This window comes from Sapajus apella, unplaced genomic scaffold (genome assembly GCF_009761245.1).
Source record: "Sapajus apella isolate SASKATOON/1434 unplaced genomic scaffold, GSC_monkey_1.0 scaffold72, whole genome shotgun sequence".
Classification (NCBI taxonomy): Eukaryota; Metazoa; Chordata; class Mammalia; order Primates; family Cebidae; genus Sapajus; species Sapajus apella.
Genome location: NW_022437012.1, coordinates 1960322 through 1986861, shown reverse-complemented (window position 1 = coordinate 1986861; position 26540 = coordinate 1960322). Strand labels below are relative to the sequence as shown.

The 26540-nt window shown below is 40.6% G+C and overlaps 1 protein-coding gene across 4 annotated transcripts in view; it reads left to right on the top strand.

The window, feature by feature from the left end:
• CFAP221 (cilia and flagella associated protein 221) overlaps positions 1 to 26540 on the top strand; it is a 109290-nt gene that overhangs the window by 21103 nt on the left and 61647 nt on the right. For all 4 annotated transcript variants that reach the window (XM_032250637.1, XM_032250635.1, XM_032250638.1 and 1 more), the window contains one exon: positions 19848 to 19951. In XM_032250637.1, coding sequence (XP_032106528.1) covers positions 19848 to 19951 — 104 coding nt within the window. The remainder of the gene's footprint in view (positions 1 to 19847; positions 19952 to 26540) is intronic.

Below are 26540 nucleotides of genomic sequence, written 5' to 3'. Positions count from 1 at the left end.
AATGCCTGCCATGTGCCAGGCACAGTGTTAGGTTCTGAGGATTCAGAGACGATCAAGACCTGGTACCATGATTAAATAGACAGTTTCCCTTCCTAAGTCAGTATATGCTGAGAAGGGGTGACTACCCGGCTTGGTTGAGATGAGCTGGGGGCAGGTAGGATTTAAAGCCCAGGCAACACTTCCAGGAGGAGAACATGCCTGCACTGAGTTTGGAAATTTGACTAGAAATTATCCAGCAAAAGGAGGATATGGAGTAGAAAAGAAGAGGGGGTGTTCCAGGAATCATCATCTGTAGAAAATTTTTAAACAATCAACTCTACTAAAAGTGAGTTGGCTTTTACATATTACCATGCACTAACAATTCTTAATATTGCCAATGATCAAGTACTCCGCCCTGCAAGGGCAGACTTGCTCCCAGCCACCGCCTCTGATACGTGAGAAGCTACCACTTTAAATGCCAATCTTGCCTGTGGTCTCCAAGCTTGCCACTCTCATTTTTGTTCGTGTCACAGCACTTTGTTTCCTGTGAGACCCATCGAGCCATCCCACTCTGTGATGACTGCTGTCCAGCCTTGCTCCTTCTCTGCCTTAGCATGAGCATCTCCCAGCCCCTCCTGACATGAGGACCCCCTACATGGCTCCATTCCTTTCTGCAGGCGCAGCTTGTCAGATCAATTATGGGCCTAGAAATGTGCACCTCTGAGCGCTACCCCTCTGCACGTGTCCCAGCTACCTGGTGGCTTCTGGGTCCTACCTCACTGGTCTCTCCTACCTGCACACCGCACTCAGGGGCAGCTCCTGGGGCAGCACCTCTTTTGGATGAACTATCTACTTGACATGGGTCTTTCAGAGATGGGATCTCTGACTCTGCTTCCAGGGTTTTTTTTTCTTCTAAGTTTTAGATTTTGTTTTTATTGTACTGTATTAAAATACACATAGAATAAAATTTATCATCTTAACCATTTTTATGACGATTTATCTTACCATAATAGGGCCTGGAGTTTTTTGAAGACTTTATATTCTTAGGGCAGTTTTTAAGTCACAGCAAAATTGAAAGAAGTATACAGAGATTTCCCATATCTCCCTGCCCCACGCATGCAGAGCTTCTCCTTATCAACAACCGCCACCCAAGTGGCATATTTATTACAGTCAATGAACCTACACTGACACATCATTATCACCTAAAGTCCATAGTTTAGGGTTCACTCTTGGTGCTGTATATCCTGTGGGTCTGGACAAATGTATGGCATGTGTCCACCATTATAGTATCACACAGAGTATTTTCACTGCTCTAAAAATCTCATGCTTCACCTATTCATTTCTCTCCAACCCCTACAACCCCTGGCAACTGCTAATTTTTTTTTTTTTTTTACCGTCACCATAGTTTTTCAGAATATCATATAGTTCAAATCATATAGTATTTAGTCTTTTTCTGATAAGTGCTTTCACTTGGAAATATGCATTTAAGGTTCCTCCATATCTTTTTAGAGCTTGGTAGCTGATTTCTTTTCAGTGCTGTATAATATTTCATAGTCTAGGTGTACTACAGTTTATTTATTCATGCACCTACTGAATGGTGTCTTGGTGGCTTCTAAGTTTTGATAATTGTGAATAAAACTGCATCAAACATCCATGCACAGGTTTTTGTGTGGACATAAGTTTTCAATTCCTTTGGATAGATACCAAAGAACATGATTATTGGATTGTGTGGTAAGAGTATGTTTAGTTTTAAAAGAAGCTGCCGAATTACCTTTCAAAGTATCTATAGTGACCCACTCTGATGATTTCTTTTCATTGGTGCAGTTAGATTACTGATGTTGAGAGTGATTATTGATATCGTTAACATTTACCATATTTGTTAGTTTTGTATTTGTTGCCATTGTACTTTTGTTTCTCTTTTTGTCTTCCACTATTTATCTTCCTGTGGTTTTAACCACATATTTTATGTGATTCCATTTACTCTCTCTTTTTTATAACATATCAGTTATATTTCTTTGTTTACTTTTTTTAGTGGTTGCCCTAGAGTTTGTAATATGTATTTACAACTAATCCTAGCCACTTTAAGATAATATTGTACTGCTTCACAGATAGTGTGAGTACCTTATAATAGCAAAATAATCCTAATTTCTCCCTCTCCTTTCATGTATAATTGCTGTCACCTATTTCATTTATACATGAGCATTATGTATACACATATATGTGAATATTTGTACATATAAGAAATATACACAAGAGCACACAATTGAAATCATTGTTGCTATTATCCTGAACAAACTGTTAGCTGTTAGATCAATTAAAAATAAAAATATAGAAGTTTTAATTTTACCTTCATTTATTCCTTCTTCAGTGTTCTTTATTTTTATTTTTATTTTTAGTTCTGTGATACATGTGCAGAATGCATAGGTTTGTTACATAGGTAAATGTGTGCCATGGTGGTTTGCTGTACCTATCAACCCACCATCTATGTATTAAGCCAAGCATGCATTAACTATTTATCCTGATGCTCTCCCTCCCCACCGCCCAGCCCTGACAGGCCCCACTGTGTGTTATTCCCCTCCCTGTGTCCATGTGTTCTCATTGTTCAGTTCCCACTTGTATGTGAGAACATGCAGTGTTTGATTTTCTGTTCCTGTGTCAGTTTGCTGAGGATGATGGCTTCCAGCTCCATCCATGTTTCTGCAAAGGACATGATCTCATTCCTTTTTTCATGGCTGCATAGTATCCCATGGTGTATATGTGCCACATTTTCTTTATCCAGCCTGTCATTGATGGGCATTTGGGTTGATTCCATGTCTTTGTTCTTCTGCATAATGCCACAATGATTGTTCTTTCTTTCTTTATGTAAGTCCAAGTTTTGACCCAAATCATGTCAAGTTTCTCTAAAGAACTTATTTTAACATTTCTTGTAAGGCAGGTCCACTGGCAACACATTCCCTTCATTGTTTTTGTCTGAGAAAGTTTTCATTTCCCCTTCACTTTTGAAGGATAATTTCACAGGGCACAGAATTCTGAGGCAGTGGTTTTTTTCTCTCAACACTTTAAATATTTCACCCTGCTGTCTTCTTGGTTCCATGGTTTCTAAGGATAAGTCAGATGCAGTTCTTATCTCTGCATCTGGTATTTTTCTTCTGACTTCTTTCAATATTTTTTTCTCTCTCTTTGGTTTTCTGTAGTTTGAAGACAATATGCCTAAGCATAAAGTTTTCTTTGCCTTTTTTTCTTTTCTTTTCTTTTCTTTTCCTTTCTTTTCTTTTGCATATATCCTCTTTGGTTTGGTGTCTGACATCAATGTATGGAAATTATCAGTCATTATTTTAAATATTTCTTCTAGTCCTTTCTTTCTTTCTTCTCCATCTGGTATTCCCATTACATGCATATTATACCTTTTGTACTTGTCCGACAGTTTTTGGATATTCTGTTTTTGTTTTTGTTTTTCAGTCTTTTTTCCTCTTTATTTTTCTGTTCTAGAAGTTTCTATTGATATATCCTCAAACTAAGAGGTTCTTTCCTTAGCTGTGTCCAATCTGCTATTAAGTCTTTCAAAGGTATTCTTGATTCTGTTATTATGTTTTTAATCACTAGAATTTCCTTTTGGGTCTTCTTTTTTTTTTTTTTTTTTTAGAAAAAGGTCTCCCTCTGTCTCCAGGCACCAGGTTGGAGTGCAGTGGCCCGATCTCGGCTCACTGCAACCTCCGCCTCCTGGGTTCAAGCAATTCTCCTGCCTCAGCCTCCCAAGTAGCTGGGACTACAAGCACGCGCCACCATGCCCAGCTAATTTTTGTATTTTAGTAGAGATGGGGTTTCACCATGTTGGCTAGGATGGTCTCAATCTCTTGACCTCATGATCTGCCCGCCTCAGCCTCCCAAAGTGCTGGAATTACAGGCGTGAGCCACTGCGCCTGGCCCCTTTTGGTTCTTCTTTAGGATTTCCATCTCTCTGCTTACATTTCCCATCTGTTCTTGCAGGCTGTCTACTTACCCATAGAGCCCTTAGCATATTAACCATAGTTGTTTTAAATTCCCTGTCTTATAATTTTGGCATTTCTGCCACGTCTGGTTCTGATGCTTCCTTTGTCTCTTCAAACTTTTTTTTTGCCTTTTAGTATGTCTTGTAATTTTACCTTGATAGCCAGACATCATGTACTGAGTGAAAGGAACTGCTGTAAACAGACTCTTATAATGTGTTGGTAAAGTCAGAGCAGGGGGGTATTCTACAGTCTTATGGTTAAGTCTCAGTCTTTCAGAGAGCCTGCACCTCCGGACTGTGAACTTCACAAGTACTTCTTAGTTGTCCCCCACCCGCTTATGTGAGACAGAATGACTAGTGGGTTAGAGCTGAGAATTTTCAGAAGACTAGAGCTAGCCAGAACTGGGTATTTCTCTTTCTGATTTCACAGCATGAACAAAGACACATTTGTACTTTCCAAAAAGTCTTATCCAGGTATAATTCACATATTATACAGTTTGCTAATTTAAAATGCATGATTCACTCTTTTTTAGTATATACAACTGTCACCACATGCAAGTTTAGAACGTTTTTATAACCCCAGAAAGAAACCCATACCCACTACCCATATCCCACCCTCAAACAGCATCAGGCAAACCCAAATTTGCTTTCCATTTCCATAAATTTGCCTATTCTGGACATTTTATATAAATGAACGACAGACTTGCATCACCATACCGGGCTAACTTTTTGTATTTTTTGGTGGAGATGGGGTTTCACCATGTTGGCTAGGCTGGTCTCGAACTCCTGAGCTCAAGAGAGCCACCTGTCTCGGCCTCCCAAAGTGCTGGGATTACAGACATGAACCATCACACCCAGCCTAACAACCACTTTTACAGCTAAAAAAGGAATCCTGTACATGATGAGAAAGCACAAAGCTGATGGGGGACCATAAATTCAGCAAAAGTTGAATTCAGAAGGGTTTGTTTTCCCTTTCACATAGACTCAATTTGGACAGAATTGTCAGAGGTTGTAGGATTTGTGTTTAATACCACTAATTCTGTTTCTTACTTTGGGGTTGCCCCTTACTTCAGGGATGCTGTTGCAGTCTGGGTAGAGCCTCTCTTAGGGTAGGATGAGACCTCAGCACATTTTCCACGAGGTCCTGAAGTGGACTGGTATATATTCATCAGCTGCATTTTCAGTGGCTGGATTTGATGGTTGTAAATTTTCCTTACTGAGATAAAATTCTATGTGGACACTTGCAAGCCACCTATAAACAACTTTGGTGGCTTAAGATCTGGTAAAATGTATTTTGACAGCCTCTGTAAAATAACAGAATGTTGCATTCCAGTTTCTGTCCAACATTTCTAAGTCAAACACAGCATCTATGGGGTACAGAGGACTCTCGGTTCTCTTTCCCTTCTGTAGGTTGAAACTGTGCTTTATAAGTAGATATCCTAACATTATGGCTTGTTAAAATTTGTAATCATTCAATATCTTAAAGAGTATTGTAGATAAAATATAATCTCAGTCTTCCTATATCTAAGTAAATATGAATATGCTTTTATTAGACACTGAAATTTTCTATTTTTCCATTCCCATGGTTCTAAAAAGATTCATGTTAATTAATTCATCATGCTCTGTAGTTTCTGCAGCAGCATCTTCCTGGTACCAGATAACAAGTCAAAACTTGCAGATCCAGTCAGTTGACCAGTTGCTCTCCCATCAACTCATTTTCCTTGCACCAAGCTGACTTTGTTAACCAATTGGTTAGTATGCTCCAGAGAAACCTGCCTGAAAGTCACCTGGGGAAGAGATGAGAAATCCAGGAGAGGATCCACTGTGGATCTGGTAGCTGAAGATCTGGTAAAATGATGCCATGGGCAAGGCAGCCATGGGCTCCCACAGCAAGTGGAGCATGTACTCATCCCAGGGCTGTAGAAGCCGTGTAGGCTGCAGGGCCACATTAACAACACTTGCAGAACAGGTTCCTGGAGACTCCATTCCAAAGCCAGGATACTTTAGCTTCTTGAAGTTTTATGTCATGAGTTCGGAAATTTACCGAAGGATGCTTTTCCTTACTTAGCGAATCTCATGGCTCCTTTTAGAAAGCATGGGAACAGCCAAGGTTCCAGAATATGATGTTTGAGTACAACCAAATTCTCTCACTGCCCCTGGAGCCTAAAGCATCTGGGCCACATGGGAATGTGCATTCTTAAGCTAGTGCTGAGAAGGAAGATTGATGGTGAGAGTTTGCCCCCACATAGACAATAACCAGTCTTGAATTGTGCCACTAAAGAGCCTCTAGGAGAGGGGGCCGAGAACCAGCTGAAACTGGGTTAGAATGCAGATGTCTGGGGAAGAAGGTCAAATTGATGTTCATAAGTGTTTTTCGAAGCCCTCCCTACTTGAAGAGAAAAAATTCACTTTTTTCAGCTTGTCAAGGGAAACACTGCTTACTCGTATGAGAGACTCATTTTATGTGCCCCAAGCTTGAAGTTGACGGGAAGGAGCGCAGCATTTTATGAAAGCATCTGACTAAGGTGACTTGAGCTCATGACACAGTCGTTCTTTATTTTCACCCCTACTTGAGTGTAGGAATCCGTAGTAAGCTTATATTTCAAATTGATATTTGGATAAAACAATTCTTGTCATTTAAGAACAGCCTAGCTGGGTGCACCTGTAGTGTCATCTACTCAGGGGGCTGAGGCAGGGGGATCCCTTGAGTCCAGGAGTTCGAGGATGTAGTGAGCTCTGATGGGGCCACTGCACTCCAGCCCGGGCAGCAGAGTGAGACCTCATCCCTAAAAAGTAAAGAATTTTTTAAAAGCCCAACTGTTTATTATATGAAAAATTCTTCCATACGTTGTTGTGTAAAAATTCTTTAATATACCTTTGCTGACGTAATATCAATCTAGTTACTCATCTTGACCCAGTCTCTTTCATGAATTTTAGTAGGAAAAGGAAATCATCCAACCTCAAAACTATAGGGATCTGTAATGCAATAACAAAAGGGCATACATACTTCTTCTTTTCATTTAGCAGAAGTGGATGCCGCCTTGAGATGGTCAACAAAGGGAACTTTTCAGTGAAAGATATGGGTTATTCTTTTCAAAATTTTCTCACAAAATGTTAAATTCTAGACTTGTGGTTCCTAGAGAAAGCAAGGGGTAGACTGAAAATCTAAAATGAAGAAAGCCAATGTTGACCTTAAAAAAGCCTAGCTTGAAAACTGTAATACTCTGCTGTCCTCTCTTAGACTATGTGCAAATGGGTAAATTGGTTTGCATGAGGCCAAGGGGTGGAGTGGTACAAATTTAGGAACAACGTCTAAAGCAGATGAATGTTGTGCCAAGGCAGTGGTGACAGGTGGAACCTTTTTTGTTTAGGGTTTTCTGTCTAGTCTGTATAAATTCTTGGAATGATTCATTACATTAAAAGCATGTACACATTGTGGCTTCTGTGAAACTACCAGGCTAGTATCAGCACTAAGAAGTAAGAAACTTTAAACTACTATTAGAAAAAGTGTTCATGGATGAATTCCCAATTCTAATATTTAAGAATATAACATAGGGAATTTCAGTGTCTACCCACAGTACATTCCTGGAAGGAGCAAAGGTGACAATTGTGGATGGTTTTTGGCCCTGGAGAGACACCCCTGCACTTTCTGGGTGCTCTTCCTTCTTTCCTGATTAATACAGCTGTCAAGCCTCACACCTAAACACTGCACAAGTGGCCACCTTTGGTCATTGCTGCTGCAACAGCAGCACAGATTTGTAGGATCTGCACACACACGCATGCACACACATACTCACATACATGCACTTTTAATGTAGTTTCTAGCATGTGATTACGTAATGCCTGTCAAAAATGTTTAGAATAGAGTAACTACCAACCCGTTCACTGAATGGTGACTATAATTTCTTAAATAATTTTTCAAATTAAATCTGTCCCAATTTTCTCACCCCAGATTCTTATATACTGCAATTTCAAAACTACAAGTATTTGAATTTAAGTTGCTTTCTTTTTAAAAAAAAAAAAATGGATGTCTTACTCCAGCACCAAGTGAGCTTCTTGTTTTAATTATTGCTGGTGGGTAAGCCTTCGGGACCAGTGAACTGGCAGCTGGGGATCCTGCCGGCTGTTTCAGGCCAAACATTATTATGGTTCATTTAGCTCTGAGGACGCGTGTTTGAAGATAGTCAACATGTGGTTTCTTCTGCCTCCTACTCTAAGAGAAAAGAATAGCAGCAGTTTTTAGTGTGTACTCTTATCTTTCCCCAATAAATGCTATATTTTTCTCAACAAAAAAAGATATTAGTCTGCAGGATGCTTTTCATCTCCCTTCACATCCACCTTAGCTGCCTCCTTACCCTAGACCACAGCTTTCACTCCTGCTGCCAGCCGGCCCTGTTCTCCAGCCCCAGCCACAGGCCCTGCTACCACCTCCAGTTGGCCCCCCGAATCTCCTTCCTCACCCCACCTTCCTCCACATTATCTGCAACTCTGGTGAGGTATAAAGAGCTATTTTCAAATGCGTTATATTAATACTTTCATCTGAAATGAAGTTAATATTTAATTTTTAATAGGCGTTTTATACTGTACGATTTCATTCATACAAAGTACTTAGAGTAGTCAAATTCATAGAGACAGAAAATGAAATGGTGGTTGCCTGGGGCTGTGGGGAAGCAGAATGGGGAGTTGGTGTTTAATGAATACAGTATTTCAGTTTTGCAAGATGAAAACATTTTGTGGGTGGATGATGATAGTTTCACAACAGCATGACTGTGCTTAGTGCCACTGAATGGTGCACTTAAAATGGTTAAAATAGCCGATTTTACATTATATATATTTTACCACAGCCGTTTTAAAAACCTGTGTTTTTGAAATACGAATAGGGCACATATGATCTTACAGATGACAGATGTCATGTCATCTCGAGCACCTCTAACTTGTTCTGAATTCAGTTCCCATCCCGCCCCCAGAGAAATGCCTTAACTTCTTTTACCAAGTATGAAGAGGTGGCCTTATTTAACTCAGGTTGTTCCCTAGTGTTTTCAGAATTCTTCCTCGTCTTAAACTGCTGGGACAGAGTTGAAGGTGGAGGGGTGGGAGCAGCTTTACCAATAGGTGGACGAAGTCAGGTTGAAGAGGGAACTGAGCTAAGGGCTCGGAAATCAGAGGTTAGGCCGGGAGAGAAGCCATCAGGCTCCCTTGACTCTTTCATTCCACGGACTTTTGTTTTTAACCTTAAAGTTTTATTTGATAATTTTAACTTCATTTCTTTTTCTTCAGCTTCTATTTTAGGTTCAGGGATACATGCACACGTTAGTTACATAGGTAAACCCGTTTCACAGGGGTTTGCTATACACATCGTTTCATCACCGGGGTACTGCGCCTGGTACCTAATACCCAGCAGTCGTTGTTTCTGTCCGTCTCCCTCCTCTCACCCTCCACACTCCAGGAGGCCCCAGTGTGTGGTGTCCACATGTTCTCATCATTCAGCTTTCGCTTATAAGTGAGAACATGCAGTATTTGGTTTTCTGTTCCTGCATTACTTTGCTATTTGATTCCCTTTACCTCTAATACTGGTCTAAGCTTAATCTAAAATGAAGGTGGTGTTTAATTCTCTAAGTGTGAAAAATAAGTAAGTGCTAGTTACTTGAACATTTCTTTATGTAAATTTGTGATTATCTTTATTTGACTATATCATCAGAGATTATGGGTCTACCGTTCTTCTGGTCTGAGGCCCCAATCCCAGTGAGATTATGTCTTTGAAAATAAGATAAGCAAAGTTAGCACATTAGCAGATCCATTTTTTTTTCCTGCTTCTTATGCCTATGTGTCAAAAAAAAAAAGAAAAGAAGCAACACATGAAAGTTCAAAAGGACATAAATTGTCTTAGGTAAAAGAGCATTCTTTGAAAGTTGAAATCTGTATTACCCTCAGCTCTTTATAGCTCTTCAAATTGTTGCCCGTTTCTTTGGCGATTGAGGTCTAATCAGACAGCTAATATTGTGCCTTATTTCCTTCTATTTTTATTGATCACATTCTGAATACAGCAATTTATATCTACAGCTTAAAGGAAAGCAACTACCAGTTCCCCGATCTCCTTCCACCTCTCTCTGTGTGTGCCGGTGCTCGAGAGGAGGCTGCTAACATTTTATAAAAGGTCTTGGCATTTGCCTCAGCTCTGGCTGCCATAGCAGATTCCCATAGACTGGGAGGCTTAAAGAACAGACTCTTCTCACAGTTCTAGGCTGGATAGTGTGAGATCAGGGGCTAGCATGGCTGAGCTCTGGCGAGGGCCCTCTTACGGCTTTCCTCACATGGGGTGGTGGGGAGGGGCTCCAGTCCCTTCCTCTTCCTAAAAGGACACAAATCCCATTGGGGGTGCCAACCTCATGACCTCATCTAAACCTAATCACCTTCCTAAGTCCCCACCTCCATCATGGGAATTGGGGCTTTGACATATGAATTTTGAGGGGACACACACAGTCCATAGTGGAATGTTATAGTCCTTTTTTGATGGCTGCTTATTAGAAGAAATGCCCTCTGAAAAGCTTAACAAACAAGGCACAGAGGGATCAGTTTCAAAGAGAGCAGCAGTAGGGAAGGGGACTGCAATGCAGACAATGCAATGCCAGGAGCTACAGGTATTGATCGACTTACCACCTATGCAACTTACGACCATTCGACTTTACGACCACAATCACTAGCCACGACTTCTCCGCGTCTGGCAGCGCAAACGTTGCCCAGCTGGGCGTACGACAGTGAGGACCGGCTTCCAGCAGCACTACCATCTCCGCGTACACCATTTCAACTGTACATATAGCCTACTCAACTTATGACCAAATCGTGTTACGACCAGTCCGCGGTCCCGACCGTGGTCGTAAGTCGAGCACTAGCTGTATTCTGTAGTATTACAGATCTATGAGAGGAGCTGTAGTATAGCAGATAAGAGCTCAGGCTCTAGAGACCTGGCTTGAAACTGCACTTCACCACTTATTAACCACGTGACCTTGGACCGCTCTATAGATCAGTTTATGTGTCCATAAAATCAGGATAGGGATAGTACTTACCTCATAGGCTTGTTAAGAGAGTTAGATGAGATATAAGCACAATAGCTGGTACATATTAAGAGATAGTACAAAAACAAAGACTTCAACAGATGCCGGAGAGGATGTGGAGGAAAAGGAACACTTTTACACTGTTGGTGGGAGTGTAAATTAGCTCAACCATTATGGAAGACAGTGTGGCAATTCCTCAAGGATCTAGAAATAGAAATTCCATTTGACCCAGCAATACCATTACTGGGTATATGCCCCAAGAATTACAAATCATTCTATTATAAAGACACATGCACACATATGTTTGTTGCGGCACTGTTTACAATAGCAAAGACCTGGACCCGACCTAAGTACCCATCAGTGATAGATTGGACAAAGAAAATGTGGCACACCTACACCATGGAATACTATGCAGCCATAAAAAAAATGAGTTTGTGCCCTTTATAGAGACATGGATGAATCTAGAAACCATCATTCTCAGCAAACTGACACAAGAACAGAAAACCAAACACCACGTTTTCACTCATAGGTGGGTGATGAACAATGAGAACACTTGGGCACACGGAAGGGAACAACACTCACTGGGATGGGTGGAGGGGAGGGGAAGGGAGGGACAGTGAGGGACAGGGAGGTTGGGGAGGGATAACACCAGGAGAAATGCCTGATGTAGGTGACAGGGTGGGGATGGAGACAGCAAACCACCATGACATGTATGTACCTATGCAACAATCCTGCAGGATGCAGGATGTACACATGTAACCCAGATCCTAAAGTACAATTAAAAAAATTGCCAAATTAAGATTGCATCCAGAAATGGGGTCAAGTAATCATTTGCTGAAGAAGAAATGAAGCAGGAAAGAGAAAATGTTCTTTGGTTTCCTTTTTCTGTATAAAAACCACCCTGAAAGTAGTAGCTTAACATATTATAACAAGGGTCATTTATTTTGTTCATGGATCTATAACCTGGGTATGGCCTGATGGGGAATGCTCCTCTCTGCTCCATGCACAATCAGCTAGGGCTGCTCAACTGGGAGCTGAAAAACCCATTTCCAAGGTGCTCCACTCACATACCGGCTATTGTACAGAATCTCAGATGGCCTAAGGGCTGGGAGTCTGGTTCTGTCCTCGTAGGTCTCTCCACATGCTGCTTGGGCTTCCTTACAACATGGTGAGAAGGTTCTAGAGTAAGCATCCCAAGAGAAATGGAAGATAACAGTTGCTTAGGCCCTGGCCTTAAGAAACAAGTACAGCATCATTTCCACTGTATTCTATTAGTTAAGTAGTCCTAGAGCCCAGAATCAAGGAAGGACACATAGACCCCACCTCTAAATGGAAAGAATGTCAAAGAGTTTGCAGACTTATTTAAAACCTGCCACAATGTGTTACCCCAAAGCTTGCCCAGGCTCTGTATTATTTCATGAATCTTCTGTACCTTCAAAGGGGAAAGAATGGCACACAGATATATCATTGTTGTCCACATCCTTTGATCTGTGAATGATTGTCATATCAATGAGCAGTTGACAATGGAAAAGTCCTACTAAATTGATTTAACCCTAAAATGAGATCATTGAGCCTATTAACTCCAGGTTTCCCTTGGTATTGATACCACCACATGTTGTTGTCTATGTTATAGTTTACCTCATCCATACATCTCTATGGAAAGGCTTTCTTTTATCTTGATATTTCCCTCAAATTTCATACAAGTATAACTAATGATTAATTTATTGTGCCTTCTGAATCTAGTCATCATGGAAAAAGTTATCATTTGTCATGCTTGTTGTCAGTTAACCTTCTTTTTCCAGAAAAGAAGCCAAATCCTATTATGGTAAAGTAGCCTGTTCACTCTCCTCTCTAGATATCTGAATTTTTGACTTAGAGAGTATATTTGATTTTGTGTTATCTAAAGTAAGTTCAAGGTCATTTATTCTAGAGAAAGGACAAGAAATAAATTTGAATTTCTATTAAGTCATTTTATACACGTAATTTCTATAAGGCAAACTTGTGCTCTCTTCTAATAAACATACAATTTCCACATGATTGTAATATAAAAGTCTACTATTTTAAAAGGTTTGGGTTTAATTTTATTCAAATAGGGAATAATTATTTTAAAGTACTTAATATGTTTTTATGTGTAGCCTTAGCATAATTGATAAAATGTTTAAATAATAAGGTAACAGGGATAAAAGTTGTGGTTACTTCCAGAAGCACTAACAACTGCTTGCCTTAATATTTTAATTGTCTGATTCCTATAAGTTACAGAAGAACTCTAATTCAATATCCTATTTGGTTCTGAGAAATAACAGGCATGAGATATAGAATTTAGTTTAAAATGTTAAATTCCACCCAAACTCTAATAGGATTCTGTCTCTTTAAATATCAAAAACTTCTAAATAAACTTCATATTAGATAAAATTTCTTTTGACTCAAATTCATCTGGACTGTCTTTGATTTATGGTTATGGGAGCCATACAAACTAATTTGACATCCGTAATATGCATGACATTAGTGAAAGCAAAAGTTCAGCAATTCCTCTGAAAATTATACTACTTACACTGCTATATCTGCCTCTGAATTATGGCACTTGGAATTTTGTGCCCTTAAGGGATTGTTTATTTTTCCAGACTGGTTAATGCATCAGGAACTTGGCTTCAAATAATTATTAAACAAACACCCTGGCACCTTTTCCATGGGACTTATCAGAGCTGTGAAATTAATTGAAAATTGAGTATAGATAACAAATGGGAAATGCCCCAGGGGTTTTTGTTTGTTTCAATTCAGGAAAATGCAAACATACGGCTTTTAGCAGAGGAGCCCTGAGCGTCAGACTTTGGCTTGCTGGGACAGCTTTGAGCATGCCCCTGGGTTACCGACCTAGGGCAACACAGCCTGTGTGGCTGTGTGAGTCACTGGCCTCATCTTCAAAGACCATATCTGGACAGTTTAACACTTCACACTGCACATCACCCAAGGCCTACCTAGGTTCTGAGGGGCATAAATAACCTCGCATGCATGTATAATTTTAATGTTAGTTTTATCTACCCAGCGCTGGTAGAGTAGCTGACACTCTGGGGCCTGAGCCTCTATTAGGATGAATTGCCTTACCTTCATATATTCTGTTTTTCAGAATTAGGAAACATCTCAGAGAGTGAAGATTGACTGCATACCTCTAACAGAGCCCGATTTAAGACAGGATTTGTGAGTTTGGTAGAAAATCCTATGAAGTATTCATTTTACCATTGACTGAATACCATACTCTGTATGGTGACCCTTATTCAGAATTTATAGCAGAAACCTAGGGCCCCTGATCATGAGTATATTAAGTCTATATAGGTATATAGGCCTATACCCTATTGGGGATCTCATGTGCTCACAGTACAGCTACACTCCTCTCAAAAAGATACCATAGCTAAGGAACAATGTTTTAAAAACAAATACCAGTGCAAATTAATTAGAAACAGGGTACTGCCTGATATTAGGAGCTCTGCATTCAGAGTGTAGAGCTCTGGTCAAGATGAAGCAGCATGCTCACACTTCAATGAACCTTTTTTGTGTGAAATACCAATTAGTGACAAACAAAATATAAAAAGAGACCTCCAAAAAGACAACCTCAGGCTCAGAAACAAAAGGAACATCTCCACAGGGCAGGAACAGCATAGAAACGCTGAGTGGGACGTAGGGTGCAGCCACAGGCTTGCAGGCTCCAGGTTTTGAAGCAGTCAGGCAGCGTTGGAGACCCCTCCATGGGTTAAAGGAGACCACAAGTGTCTCACTGATTCAGGGGATCCGCACCTGACCTAAAGAAGAGGTGAGCTGCCCCACCTTTGCACTACCCATGAAAGAAAGCTGGAAACCCTCTGCTGACCTGCTGCCTGGGCCTGGGGTTTTGTCCCTGGTTGTGGACAGAGGAAAGTGCAGAGGGCAATGCTAATCAGCTGTGGTGCAGAGGGGAGCCATGTTACCTGCTGGCCCAGTGACTGAGTTCACTGTGGCACTAAAATAGCTAGCTGGCAGGAGCCCCAATATGCAATTATAAAATTCAATATAGATTAAATCCTTTTATTCAAAATGAGCCTGCAAATCCAAATTCCAAAACACATGAATAAATCTTGTGCCAGGAAAGACAGCCAAAACTCAACAATCAGAATATAATTGAATGAAATAAATTTTTAGAAACAGCTTAATAAAACTTTAAAATAGATGCACTTAGGATTCTCAATGAGATGATTGAGGGAAACTTCCATTTTAAAATATCAAGAAATTATGCAACAAAAATAAGTGGAAATCATTAAAAAGGTCAAATAAAAAGAACCAATTAGAAATCTTAGAAATTCAAAATATAGACAGCAAAAACTTAAATCTCAATAGATTGAATAAACTCTACGCTGAAAATAAGAAAAGACTGATAGATTGGAAGATAATAATAATACAGGAATTCACCCAGCATAGAGTATGTAGAAGATACATTTTACATGAAGGGAAATTAGGCAGTATGGAAGCTAGACTGAGAAGCTCCAAGATATATGTGTCTCATAAATTAGAGTTCTGTCAAGACGGAGTGGAGGGAATGGTACAGAAAAATACCAAGTTTTTCAGAATTAAAGATAATTATGAAGATTTGATAAGTGCATTCAAATATTAATATCTAGCAGGCTAAAGACAAATTTCTACCTAAACACATAAGAGTCAAGCTGCAGAGTGTCAAGAATAAAGAGAAACCTTGCCTGTAATCCCAGCACTCCGGGAGGCCAACGCAGAATCACTTGACCCCAGGAGTTTGAGAGCAGCCTGGGCAATAAAGTGAGATCCCATCTTTATAGTAAATAAATAAGTAAGAAGAAAAAAAAAAAGAGAGAAACCTTAAAAAGCTGCCAGGGAGAAAAGAGTGATAATCTACAAAAAAAAATGACAACAGTTCTTCATCAGCAACAAACAATTAAGGAAAGATGTGGAGTAAATATTTTCAAAATGCCAAGGGAAAATAAACAGTCAACCTAAAATTTTTCCCAAGGAAGAAAATAAAAAATAAGTTTATATACATAAGAATTTCTCACACACAATCCTCACTAAAAAAAAAAAAAATTTAAAGCAGCAAGGAGAAAAACATATTCAGAACATAGCCATGGGAATTGAAGGAGAATGGCAAACACCAAAATTAATTATATAGATTGGTAAATTTAATTAATGAGTAACCATTTTTAAAAATCAGTATTTTTTGTTGTTTAAGCTAAAACTGCAACCCAGCATATACAATATGGAGAGATAAGAAAGAGTTTTCGATAGGCAGGTAGGGCTGACCACACTCTATTTTGAAGGATAGAAATACTAGATACATTTAGACTTTGTTGGGAATTTTCAATAAGTAAGACATATCGTTTTGGGTTTTGGGGGGGGGTTTGTTTGTTTGTTTGTTTTGAGACAAGGCTGTGCTCTGGAGTGCAGGCTGGAGTGCAGTGGTGCAATTTCGGCTCACTGGAACCTCCACATCCTGGGCTCCAGCCATCCACCCATCCCAGCCTCCCGAGCATCTGGGACTACAGGTGCATGCAATTGTGCCCAGCTAATTTTTGTATTTTTTGTAGAGATGGGGTTTTGCTCCATTGGCCAGGCTGGTCTTGAACTCCTGAGCTCAAGTGGTCCACCAGCCTCTGCCTCCCAAAGTGCTGGGATTACAGGCGTGAGCCACAGCACCCAGCTGTCAATAAGACATATCTTTCAAAAATTTACAGTAATAATTAAAATTATAGAAATGCAATCTATAGCTGCCAAGTCATAGAGGGAAAAAAAGTAGAAATGTAAAAGGAATCAGTCCAGGAAGAGGGAAAAGAACAAAAATGAACCAAAGATGTTTTTTAGAAAACAGGATTTTTGTGTTAGAAAACACAAAACAAGGTGGTAGGAATATGTTCAAATATATCTACGATTAATTATAACAAATGAAAACAGATTAAACTCACCTATTAAAAGGAAAACATCCCATCTGCTAAATATGTTTTAATCAAGCTATATGCTGCTTTCTGGAGACACATCTAAATAAAACTTTTCAGGAAGTTTGAAAATGAAAGAATGGAAGAGGTACATATACCAAGCAAACTTTAAGAAAAAGAAAACTCATTCATGATTCAATGGAATAAAAGCTTAGAAGTAGAAAAAGATTCCCTTGACCTTATAAGGCATATCACAAACTTTCTAAAAATATCATTCTTAGTAGTAAAAATTAACGTATTTCCAATAAAGTCAAAATAACAAAAGAATGCCCTCTTCACTTCCATTCAGTATTATACTAGAAGTCATCAGTGCAATGATCAGAAAAATATATGAGAGTTATAAGAGTTGGAAAAGTAAATAGGAAAGAGTATCTTTCTTTTTTTTTTTTTTTTTTTTAGATTATATAACTTACGGTGGGATTATAGGTGCAAACCACCATGCCTGGGCTAGACTGTGTAATTTTCTACATAGAAAATCTAAGGAAATCTACAGATAAACTTTTATAACCCGTAAAAGACTTTAGCAGGGTTTTAGATCAAAATCCAAAAGTAGCATTGCAATACACTAGTAATAATGAATTATAAAAGAAAAACATTCCATTCATTACGACACAGATGCTATTAGATACCTGGTGCTATGGTCTGAATGTTTGTTTCCCCCTCAAAATGTATGTATTTAAGTCTAACCCCCAAGGTGATATATTAGGAGATGGGGCATTTGGGAGGTGATTAGGCCATGACGGCAAAGCCCTCATGAACAGGATTAGTGTCCTTATAAAAGGGCTCCCTGGCCTCTTTCATTATATGAAGACACAGGGAAAAGATGGTCATCTGTGAACCAGGAAGTGGGCCTGCACCAGAAACCGAATCTGACAGCACCTTGATCTTGGACTTTCCAACCTCCAGAACTGTGAGGAATAAATTTCTGTTGTTCAGAGGCCACCCAGTTTATGGTGTTCTGTGATAACAACCCAAACATACCGAAACACTTAGGAAAATACTTAACCAAAATGCATAAGCTCACTATGGAGACATTTATAAAACTTGATTGAGGATATAAAATTAAACCTTGGCCAGGTACAGTGGCTCACGCCTGTAATCCCAGCACTTTGGGAGGCCAAGGCGGGCAGGTCACAGGAGATAGAGACCATCCATGTTCATAGTTTGGAAGAGATTTTAATTTTTTCCAAAATAAAGATTGATAAAACTACCTTAAAGCAAGGAAGAAGAGGGAGAGAATTGGGTAAGGAGCTACAGGGAGCATCAACTCTATTGTAATGTTTTATTTCTTTAAAAACATAATGCTGATATACCCAAAGCAAAAGATTTATTGGAGCTCGGAAGTAGATAAAGGGATCTTTATGTTACTGTTCTTTACATTTTCCTTTATATTTGAAATATTTCACAGGTTTTTTAAAGACAATGACTTTTAAATCCAAATGAAAATGTTTGGGGCATAACTTTAAAAGCCACATCTGAGCTATATCATATCCCCAAAATTGCTACTGAAGAAAGGGTTATTTCACTTCACACCAACAAATATTTGTTGAGTTTTGGTCTGTGTGATGCTCTGGGATATACTAGAAACCCAAATGGACTTGGTCTCTGCCTTCATAGGACTCTGAATCTCCAGGGAAGACAGACACTGGGCAAATAGGGAAGCCTGTCCTTACTGGAGAAGTCCACAGACAGATGGGTTTAGATGGGTCCTGCCCAGAAGGTAGAGCTCAGCTGGCCTGGCAGCTCTGCTCAAACCAGATTGCAACTGTGTTCTCCTGGGAATATGAACTGAGAAATGAGCGGGGATGGGCAGTTGGCAGGGAGACCAGCAGCTAAAAGGATAAGAGGCAGGGCCAGCCTCGCAGCAGGAGGGCTGTGATGGGGTGAGGGCTCAGAAGGTATGGGGTAGAGAAGAGATGTTCAGATTCGAAGATGAAGCTGGCTGGTGGCTGAAGGAGAAGGGAAGGGTTGCAAAAAAAATCAGGAATGCGGGGAGTGGCTGGGTCACTTGAAAGGAGGCGCTTGACTTCCTACTGCTGCAAGGGGAGCCGATAACCTGCCCCAGCACTGCACAGGATGCAGAATTACCCTGGAGAGCTCTGTTTCCCTATGCAGTCAACTCTGGCTGACTTGGGATCCCCTGACAGGGGCATGGAGCACTCCAAGGAATGCCACCACTGCCACAGCTCCTGTGGTGCTGTAAGCGACGAAGTTCACCTTGTCTTGCAGTGACAGACCTCCTCCAAGTTCTCTAATAGTTGCTGGACTTTTGACCAAATAGAGTACCTATCCTCTTTCCATCAAGCATAGCCCGAAGTGTGGCTTCCTCCACACTGTCCCGTGCAGTCTCTATGAAAGGCCAGGGGTCTCCCAGGCTTTCTATAAGCCCATCTCTTTGGCCTTTTCTTGGTTTGGTGAGGCCAAGCTGTGTGGTACAGATTGCCTTTTCCCTATCATGGCAATTCTGGAAAATAAACCTAACAGTACTCAAGGGGTAGCAAGGACAGTGGTGTGAGGAGTGTGGACACCCAGCACAATCAATTGCATTACCTCCCAGATCTGCCTCTAACTAACTATGTCACCTTATATGGAATACCTACCCTCTCTTGTGCCTCAGTTTCCTCCTCTGTAAGTGGGGATAATCACAGCACCACCTCGTAGGATTAAAACAGTTAATACATGGGAAATGCATGGGATTACTCCTGGCACACGGGAAGTGCTAGATCAGCACTAGCAGTCATCATCATTGTTTATTACATAACTTGACTCTCCATTCCTTCCTGCCAAAAGAACTAGTTATAAAGAAAAATAATATTTTTGTTTTCTTTTTTGTTTGTTTTGCAGCAAAACTTATGTTATTCCTTTGCAGTGCAGCTGTCCTATAGATTTTGAGTTCCATATCACTTTGATTCAGTCTCATCAAGCCTTTGCTATTGAACCAACATCAGGTAAGGAGTGTCAAGATTTCAAGTTTCCAATTTCTTCTGAGTTCTCAGATCAAAGAGAGGATTTGAAAAGTAGGTGTCAAGTTCTAAAAACAAGAATAAGCTGTGTTCGAATATTATGTTTTCAAACACATAACAATAATGAATTTTACACATATCTGACATGATATAAATTGGAACTGGACACTTCAGAATAAAAACACTTTGGGATAATTTATATCATGTAGATAATTTTTAATGATGTTCAAGTAAGTTTCTTCCAAGATCAAAACTTGAAATCAGAAATTGATCCATTCCCATTCTAAGTTTGGCTCCTGGTACATCCTTGGTTTTATATCAACCTTACAATTCAATTTCAGATAAAATATGGGCCATGCGCAGTGGCTCATGCCTGAAATCCCAGCACTTTGGGAGACTGAGGCTGGTGGATCACCTGAGATCAAGAGTTTGAGGCCAGCCTGGCCAACATGGTAAAACACCGTCTCTGCTAAAAATACAAAAATTAGCCAGCGTGGTGGTGGCACCTGTAATCTCAGCTACTCGGGAAGCTGACGCGGGAGAATCACTTGAACCTGGGAGGCAGAGATTGCAGTGAGCCAAGATTGCACCACTGCACTCCAGTCTAGGCAACAGAGCATGACTCCATCTCAAAAAATAAAAAGGAATCTTCTTTCTTCCAGAGCTTTCAGAATCTTAGTGAAGGGTCTGATGAATTTGTCTCATTTGTGGTGTGGACAGAATGTCTTTGCATGCCCCAGAGGACATAGATCCCTAGGCTGCTAAGAACATTTGAAAGCGAGATTTTACACCTAAGGTAATCTCTGCTTCCCAGTTCCTATCTCTTGATATTCAGGTTTGGGATTTAAATATCTGTCCACAGTGGTCTACTGTGGACAGATATTTAAAATTGTTAAATTTAAACAGTTTAACAATTGCTAAAATTGTTTTAAGTCTGGGTATTCATTTGTTTACAACTCTTTCAGTGCTGCAATTACATATTTTTTCCAACAAATGAGTGTTTAAAGCAGAAACTGTGAATTAATTCTACATTATAAAATGTACATAGATTATTTTCTAGAGGACCAGGAGCCATTCTGAGATTTTTTTTAAATATAAGGTAGTCACTGTTTATATTGCAAAAAACAGGACTTGATTCTCTTTCCAGAGAAAAGAGGCTTATTATTTTCAGCTATTTGGGCCTAAAAAAGAAAGGAACATAAACGATCACTAAAATTATACTAAACAAGATAATATTTCAGATGTTAAGTATAGTTGATATTCTCACAATAGGCCTTTCTGTGGGTCCCTGCCCCTCTGATGGTCCATAATTCTATTAAGTTCCATGGGCAGAGGGGACTACTACAATTTCTAAGCAGCCATGATGGGAGCTGCTCTAGACAGGTCAGCGTGCAGGTTTACAGGTATGACTGAGGTGGATACAGACAGGAGGCCAGGAATTTGTGGTGTTGGAATGAACTCATGAAGGCCTTGAGACCTTCAGCGGAGCTGACATCAGTAGCCAGGAAAAGGAAGAAAAGCTCAGCACCTTACGGCCTAGCCTACTTCTTAAAAAATTGTGAGATAAGACTCAGAATATGAATTTACCCAAAGGGTTTTGAAACACATCCTGTTCACAACAGGGTACTCTATAGATATAGAAATACAGCATTAAGCAGAATTGACTGACACCTATGTATGACACACTTTAGAAAATCATGCAGGCCTCTCCTCCAGTGCTCAGATTATAAAATGCATAGCCACATAATTCAGACAAATGCATGATATGTGAGATACTTTGTCCGATTCATCAGATAAGATTTTGTGGTTGTTTTGGTATTTGTTTTGGTATTTGCTATTTGTTAATTAAGGTTTTAAATTTGTCCTTTAAGTGAAATTAAATTGAACATACCAGTTTGGAGCTGAGAGAGAGGGGAGTGCTAGGGACATAAATTTGGATGTCACTGGGTGTTGTACATTTGTACGGCCATTGGACTGGACATGCGGTCACCTTGGGAGTGAGTGTGGATAGAGAAGTGGACTGAGAATCACTCAGACACTCAGAGGACAGCAAGGGGAAATGGATCCAGGAAAAAAGAAAGACCAAGGAAGAAAATCAGGAAAGTGCAGTGCAAGAGAAGAGAATGAAGGAAAGAAGAAAGGAAGCCCGGCAAGCCAGGGGTCTTGAACTTTGGGATCCCTCTTTTGCCGTACAATGAATGACCATACAATGGTCCATCCAATGAATGACGTGCATCGTATGGATAGTGTTCCTGATGTGGCTTTTCAAACTGGTCTCATGGGCTCCACCCATCAGCCTCCTCGGTAGCTATTTTATGAGTCTCAGGGCATCGTTGGCCCACCAGTCTCAGGAATGTTCTTGGTTTGGCTTCCCACTTTGTTGATCTATCAGTACATCTTTGACTATTATACTTTTGAGGTTCCAGAATTCCACCTGCAGTGGAGAAAACCTTGGCTGCATGGAGAGCGATCGTGTGCTCACTGGTCTCCTAAATTGCCGGGCATCTGGCCTGACTCGGAGGCTGCACAGCTGGCCAGCCATGGATGGCTTGTTGGCCACAAGGCATTATTGCCTCCATTTTACAACCTGGGTTCAGATAGACTGAGAAGCTGGGCTAATTTTAGACAATGAGCATGATGTATATTTGCAGACACCGTTTCAAGCACATGTTTGGCAACCAATTTCTAAAAGACATGGGAATGTCTTTTAGTCTGTAGGTTATGAAGCCACACCTTCTCTAGGAACTAGAAGCATCATCTATGCACACCTTCCATGCATTTTGTGCTCAAGTTTGCCAAATGAAAAACATTTGAAGCAAACTATTAATCATTCTGTTTATAAGGTATGTCCTCAGCTTTGACTCAACTGGCCGTCCTTAAGATGCAGGTGTGTGCTGTAGCTGTCAGGAGCTGGACCCACTGCTGGTGGTGCCAAGATATGCCTGGGATTGGGGAAAATGAATAAAGGATTTTGTGACCCTCCTGTACTGATGACAAGAAATCATATGCAACCAAAACTTGGAGAACACTCTGTTGATAATTTTGGAAGAGCCAGAAATACACAACTTTGGCCAAGATATTTAATTTTTCTGTGAACTCTCAGAGAAATATTAACCAAGATCTTATTAATGTCAAAGATCAGGCAAATGCCACAAAACATTTTTTTGCACTTGTCTACTTGTCACTATGTTGTGATCCTGGACATTCCCCTGTCGTCACATATGCAAAGGATCGAACTCATATAAATGGTGAATTGCAGCATCAAATGGCTGGCTAAGCAAGAGCTCTTTGGGGGCTATTGCTTAGAGTTCTTATATAAAGTTTCAATAAGTTCATTCTCTCTTTTTTTAATTGTGAGAAATATATAAGCCACTTACAAATAATTTTATATTTTGTATTTTCTTCTGAAATCCAGCTTTCTTACAACTTTATATTGGTTTGGGAGTAAACACAGAGCCTCTGCCCTTGCTTTGACCTCAAACCACTTTTTGGTTCTAGATGTTACCTGGGGGCCACCAATCCAGCAGGAAGCACCCTCCAGCAAAATGAACCCCCATCCTCCAGCATGAGCACAGGGACACCAAGAGCACTGTACCCTGCCTGTCAAGGTTCAAGGCTCTTTCATGAAGCACCTGTGCTGGGCAGCTTGTCTGGACTCATCCGTAGTCCAATCACGCCATCTCAGCTGAACTCAGCCATACTCCTGGCCAAAGCTGCCACTGTGCTACCCATTTAGATTGCAAAAAGGAGCACATGGTGGCTCCATTTTGCCTCTATTTTCTCCAAAGACCCCTTGGCCCCTGGCTGAGGTAGTTTATCACATAATAAGCCCTACCTGCAGGGTCCAGCAGCCTTTGGGAGTCCAGGGCAGAGCCATTACATCCACAGAGGAAAATGATGAGGGGAGGTTGCCCCTACTTCTCTGCTCTGCCTCACTGTACTCCTGAGGACATGTGAGACAGAATACCCCCAAAGCCCAGCGCAAACTGTGCAGGGGACAGATCAGGATTGTCAGGGGGATAAATGGTAAGAGCAGATCTCCAGCACACAGTGCAGGCCTGCATAAAATGCTTCTTGCTGGTAGTTAGGACCATGATAAACAGCCTCATCCCAGAAAACGTATACTGGCTATATGACTGCTTAGAGAAATGACAACATGAGGTCTTTGGCCAGGTTCACTTCCAACATGTGATGGAAATTAGTGAGATAACCAGCAGAGGGCCTCTGACAACCTTCCACGTCAGCAAATGGAGGAACAGCCGGGGGCCATATGTAGGGTTGGAAAAGAGCGCTCGTGAGAGGTAAAATCAAGAGATCAAACCTTTAAAAGATTTTCCAAAGCACCAAACCCAATAGTGAGGAAGGGAGAATAATTAGGGACACTTAATATATGACATGGAAATGAGTTCCCTAGCTTTTAGAGGGCGTAGGTAATTAATTAATAATGGCACACTGAAGAAGTCAGGAAAAGCTGGACAGGCAGGTGGCAATTTTCTGTCACATTGGTGGCAATGGCCAGTTTTACCTGGTGCTCAATATACCCTTTATGGGTGGCAGTGGTTGCACACAGCGTGGCTGGTGTGATGTTCATAATTGCTTCTATTTACTAATTGTTAGCCACATGCCAAGTGCTTTGCTAAGCACATCACATATGCCATCTCATTTAATTCTACAACCTTGTCCAAGAGGACCATTTGATGGGCTATCATTCTGGACTGGTTGAGCTCAGTTGATCACAGCAGCAGTCAGTGAACTTGACCCAGAGGACAATGCCTATACCTTAATGAAGCTCTTTCCTCACATCTGTACTGCCCATCCAAAAGTGATTGTTCCAGCAAGGCCGGGAAGAAGTCAGGGATGGTTTGACCCAGCTTCTCACCCTGCTGGGAAAGACAGTCTTCCAGGAGGCTGGAAGAGAATGTGGATTTCATGATGGACAGCAGGCAGTTCTGCGGGTCCCACAGTGCTGGTCTGGGGTAGGTGCCATGCCAGAAGACAGGCAACAGCAACAACAGCGGGAAAAAAAGAGTCACTCTAGGTATATAAATAAGTATAGAAGAAATGAGGGTAAGCAAATATAAATATTTCTTTTAAAAATGGCTTTATAAAAAATGAAATATGTTTTTTTATTTTAAAAATTAAAACACTGAAGAAAAGTACCAAACCCAAGTTGAAAAAACATTACCAAGAACCTCACCACTCCAGAAATGACCATCACAAACATTTAGCTATCCCTGCAGATACCTCTCTGTGCTTATGAACAAAGAGGAGAAGGAGGTAGGCTGGAGGCATATGATAATGCAGAGACACAAAAAACTACAAGAAAACTTGGATCATATGATACGTAAAAATGTTGTTACTTGATATGGACTGAAGAAAAAGTGAAGCTAACAGGAATTGGTGAACTTCCTTGGTATACGAAATATTCATTCCTAAAATTTGTTGCTACAATTAAGAAAAGAGATAATGAGGCCGGGCACAATGACTCACACCTGTAATCCCAGCACTTTGGAAGGCTGAGGTGGGCGGATCATGAGGTCAGGAGTTTGAGACCAGCTGGCCACCATGGTGAAACCCCATCTCTACTAAAAATATAAAAAATTAGCTGGGTGTGGTGGCACGCACCTATAGTTTCAGCTACTTGGGAGGCTGAGGCAGGAGAATGGCTTGAACCCAGGAGGGAGAAGTTGCAATGAGCCCATTGCACCACTGCACTCCAACCTGAGTGACAGAGTGAGACTTCATCTCAAAATTTTTTTAAAAAAGAGATAATGAAAGCATTAAGAGGTCAGAGCCACTGTCTTCTTCAACTGTGTGCTTCACCTTCAGCTGGAATCTTAGCCATGGAAAACAGGAAACAGTCCAGGTGTGGTGGCTCACGCCTATAATCCCAGCACTTTGGGAGGCGGAGGTGGGTGGATCAGGGCGTCAGAATTCAAGACCAGCCTGGCCAGCATGGTGAAACCCTGTCTCTACTAAAAATACAAAAAATTAGCTGGGCATGGTGGCGCAAGCCTGTAATCCCAGCTACTCCAGAGGTTGAAGCAGAATTGCAACCAGGAGGCGGAGGTTGCAGTGAGGCGAGATTGCGCCACTGAACTCCAGCCTGGGCTACAGAGTAAGACCCCATCAAAAGAAAGAAAGAAAGGAAGGGAAGGAGGGAGGAAAACAGAACATGTGTACTTTCTCCCTCCCCTCTTAAAACTCCCAACCTTGTTGAATCCTTCTGTGTTTTCTGTAGCATTTGTATTCTCTTTTGTGACCATAAATGTTGCAACTATTTCATTTCTATTGAAATGGAGCCACAGATTTCACCTTTATTCTTTATTCTTAATTTAATTATTGAATTAATTAATCTGATTAGTTTAAATTTATTAATTCTTTACTTTATTCTTAATTTATTCTGTACATTCCCAAATTCTTCACTTCAGTTTTTCCAGCTGTCTGGATGCTGTCACCTAGTGGCTTGTTAACCAGTGGCCCCTGGGGCCACATGCCTGAGTGCTGGCATGTTTGACAGTGTCTCTCTGTTGTCTGCAATCTTGAAAGACAACCTGGTGAGGTAAAAGTCTTG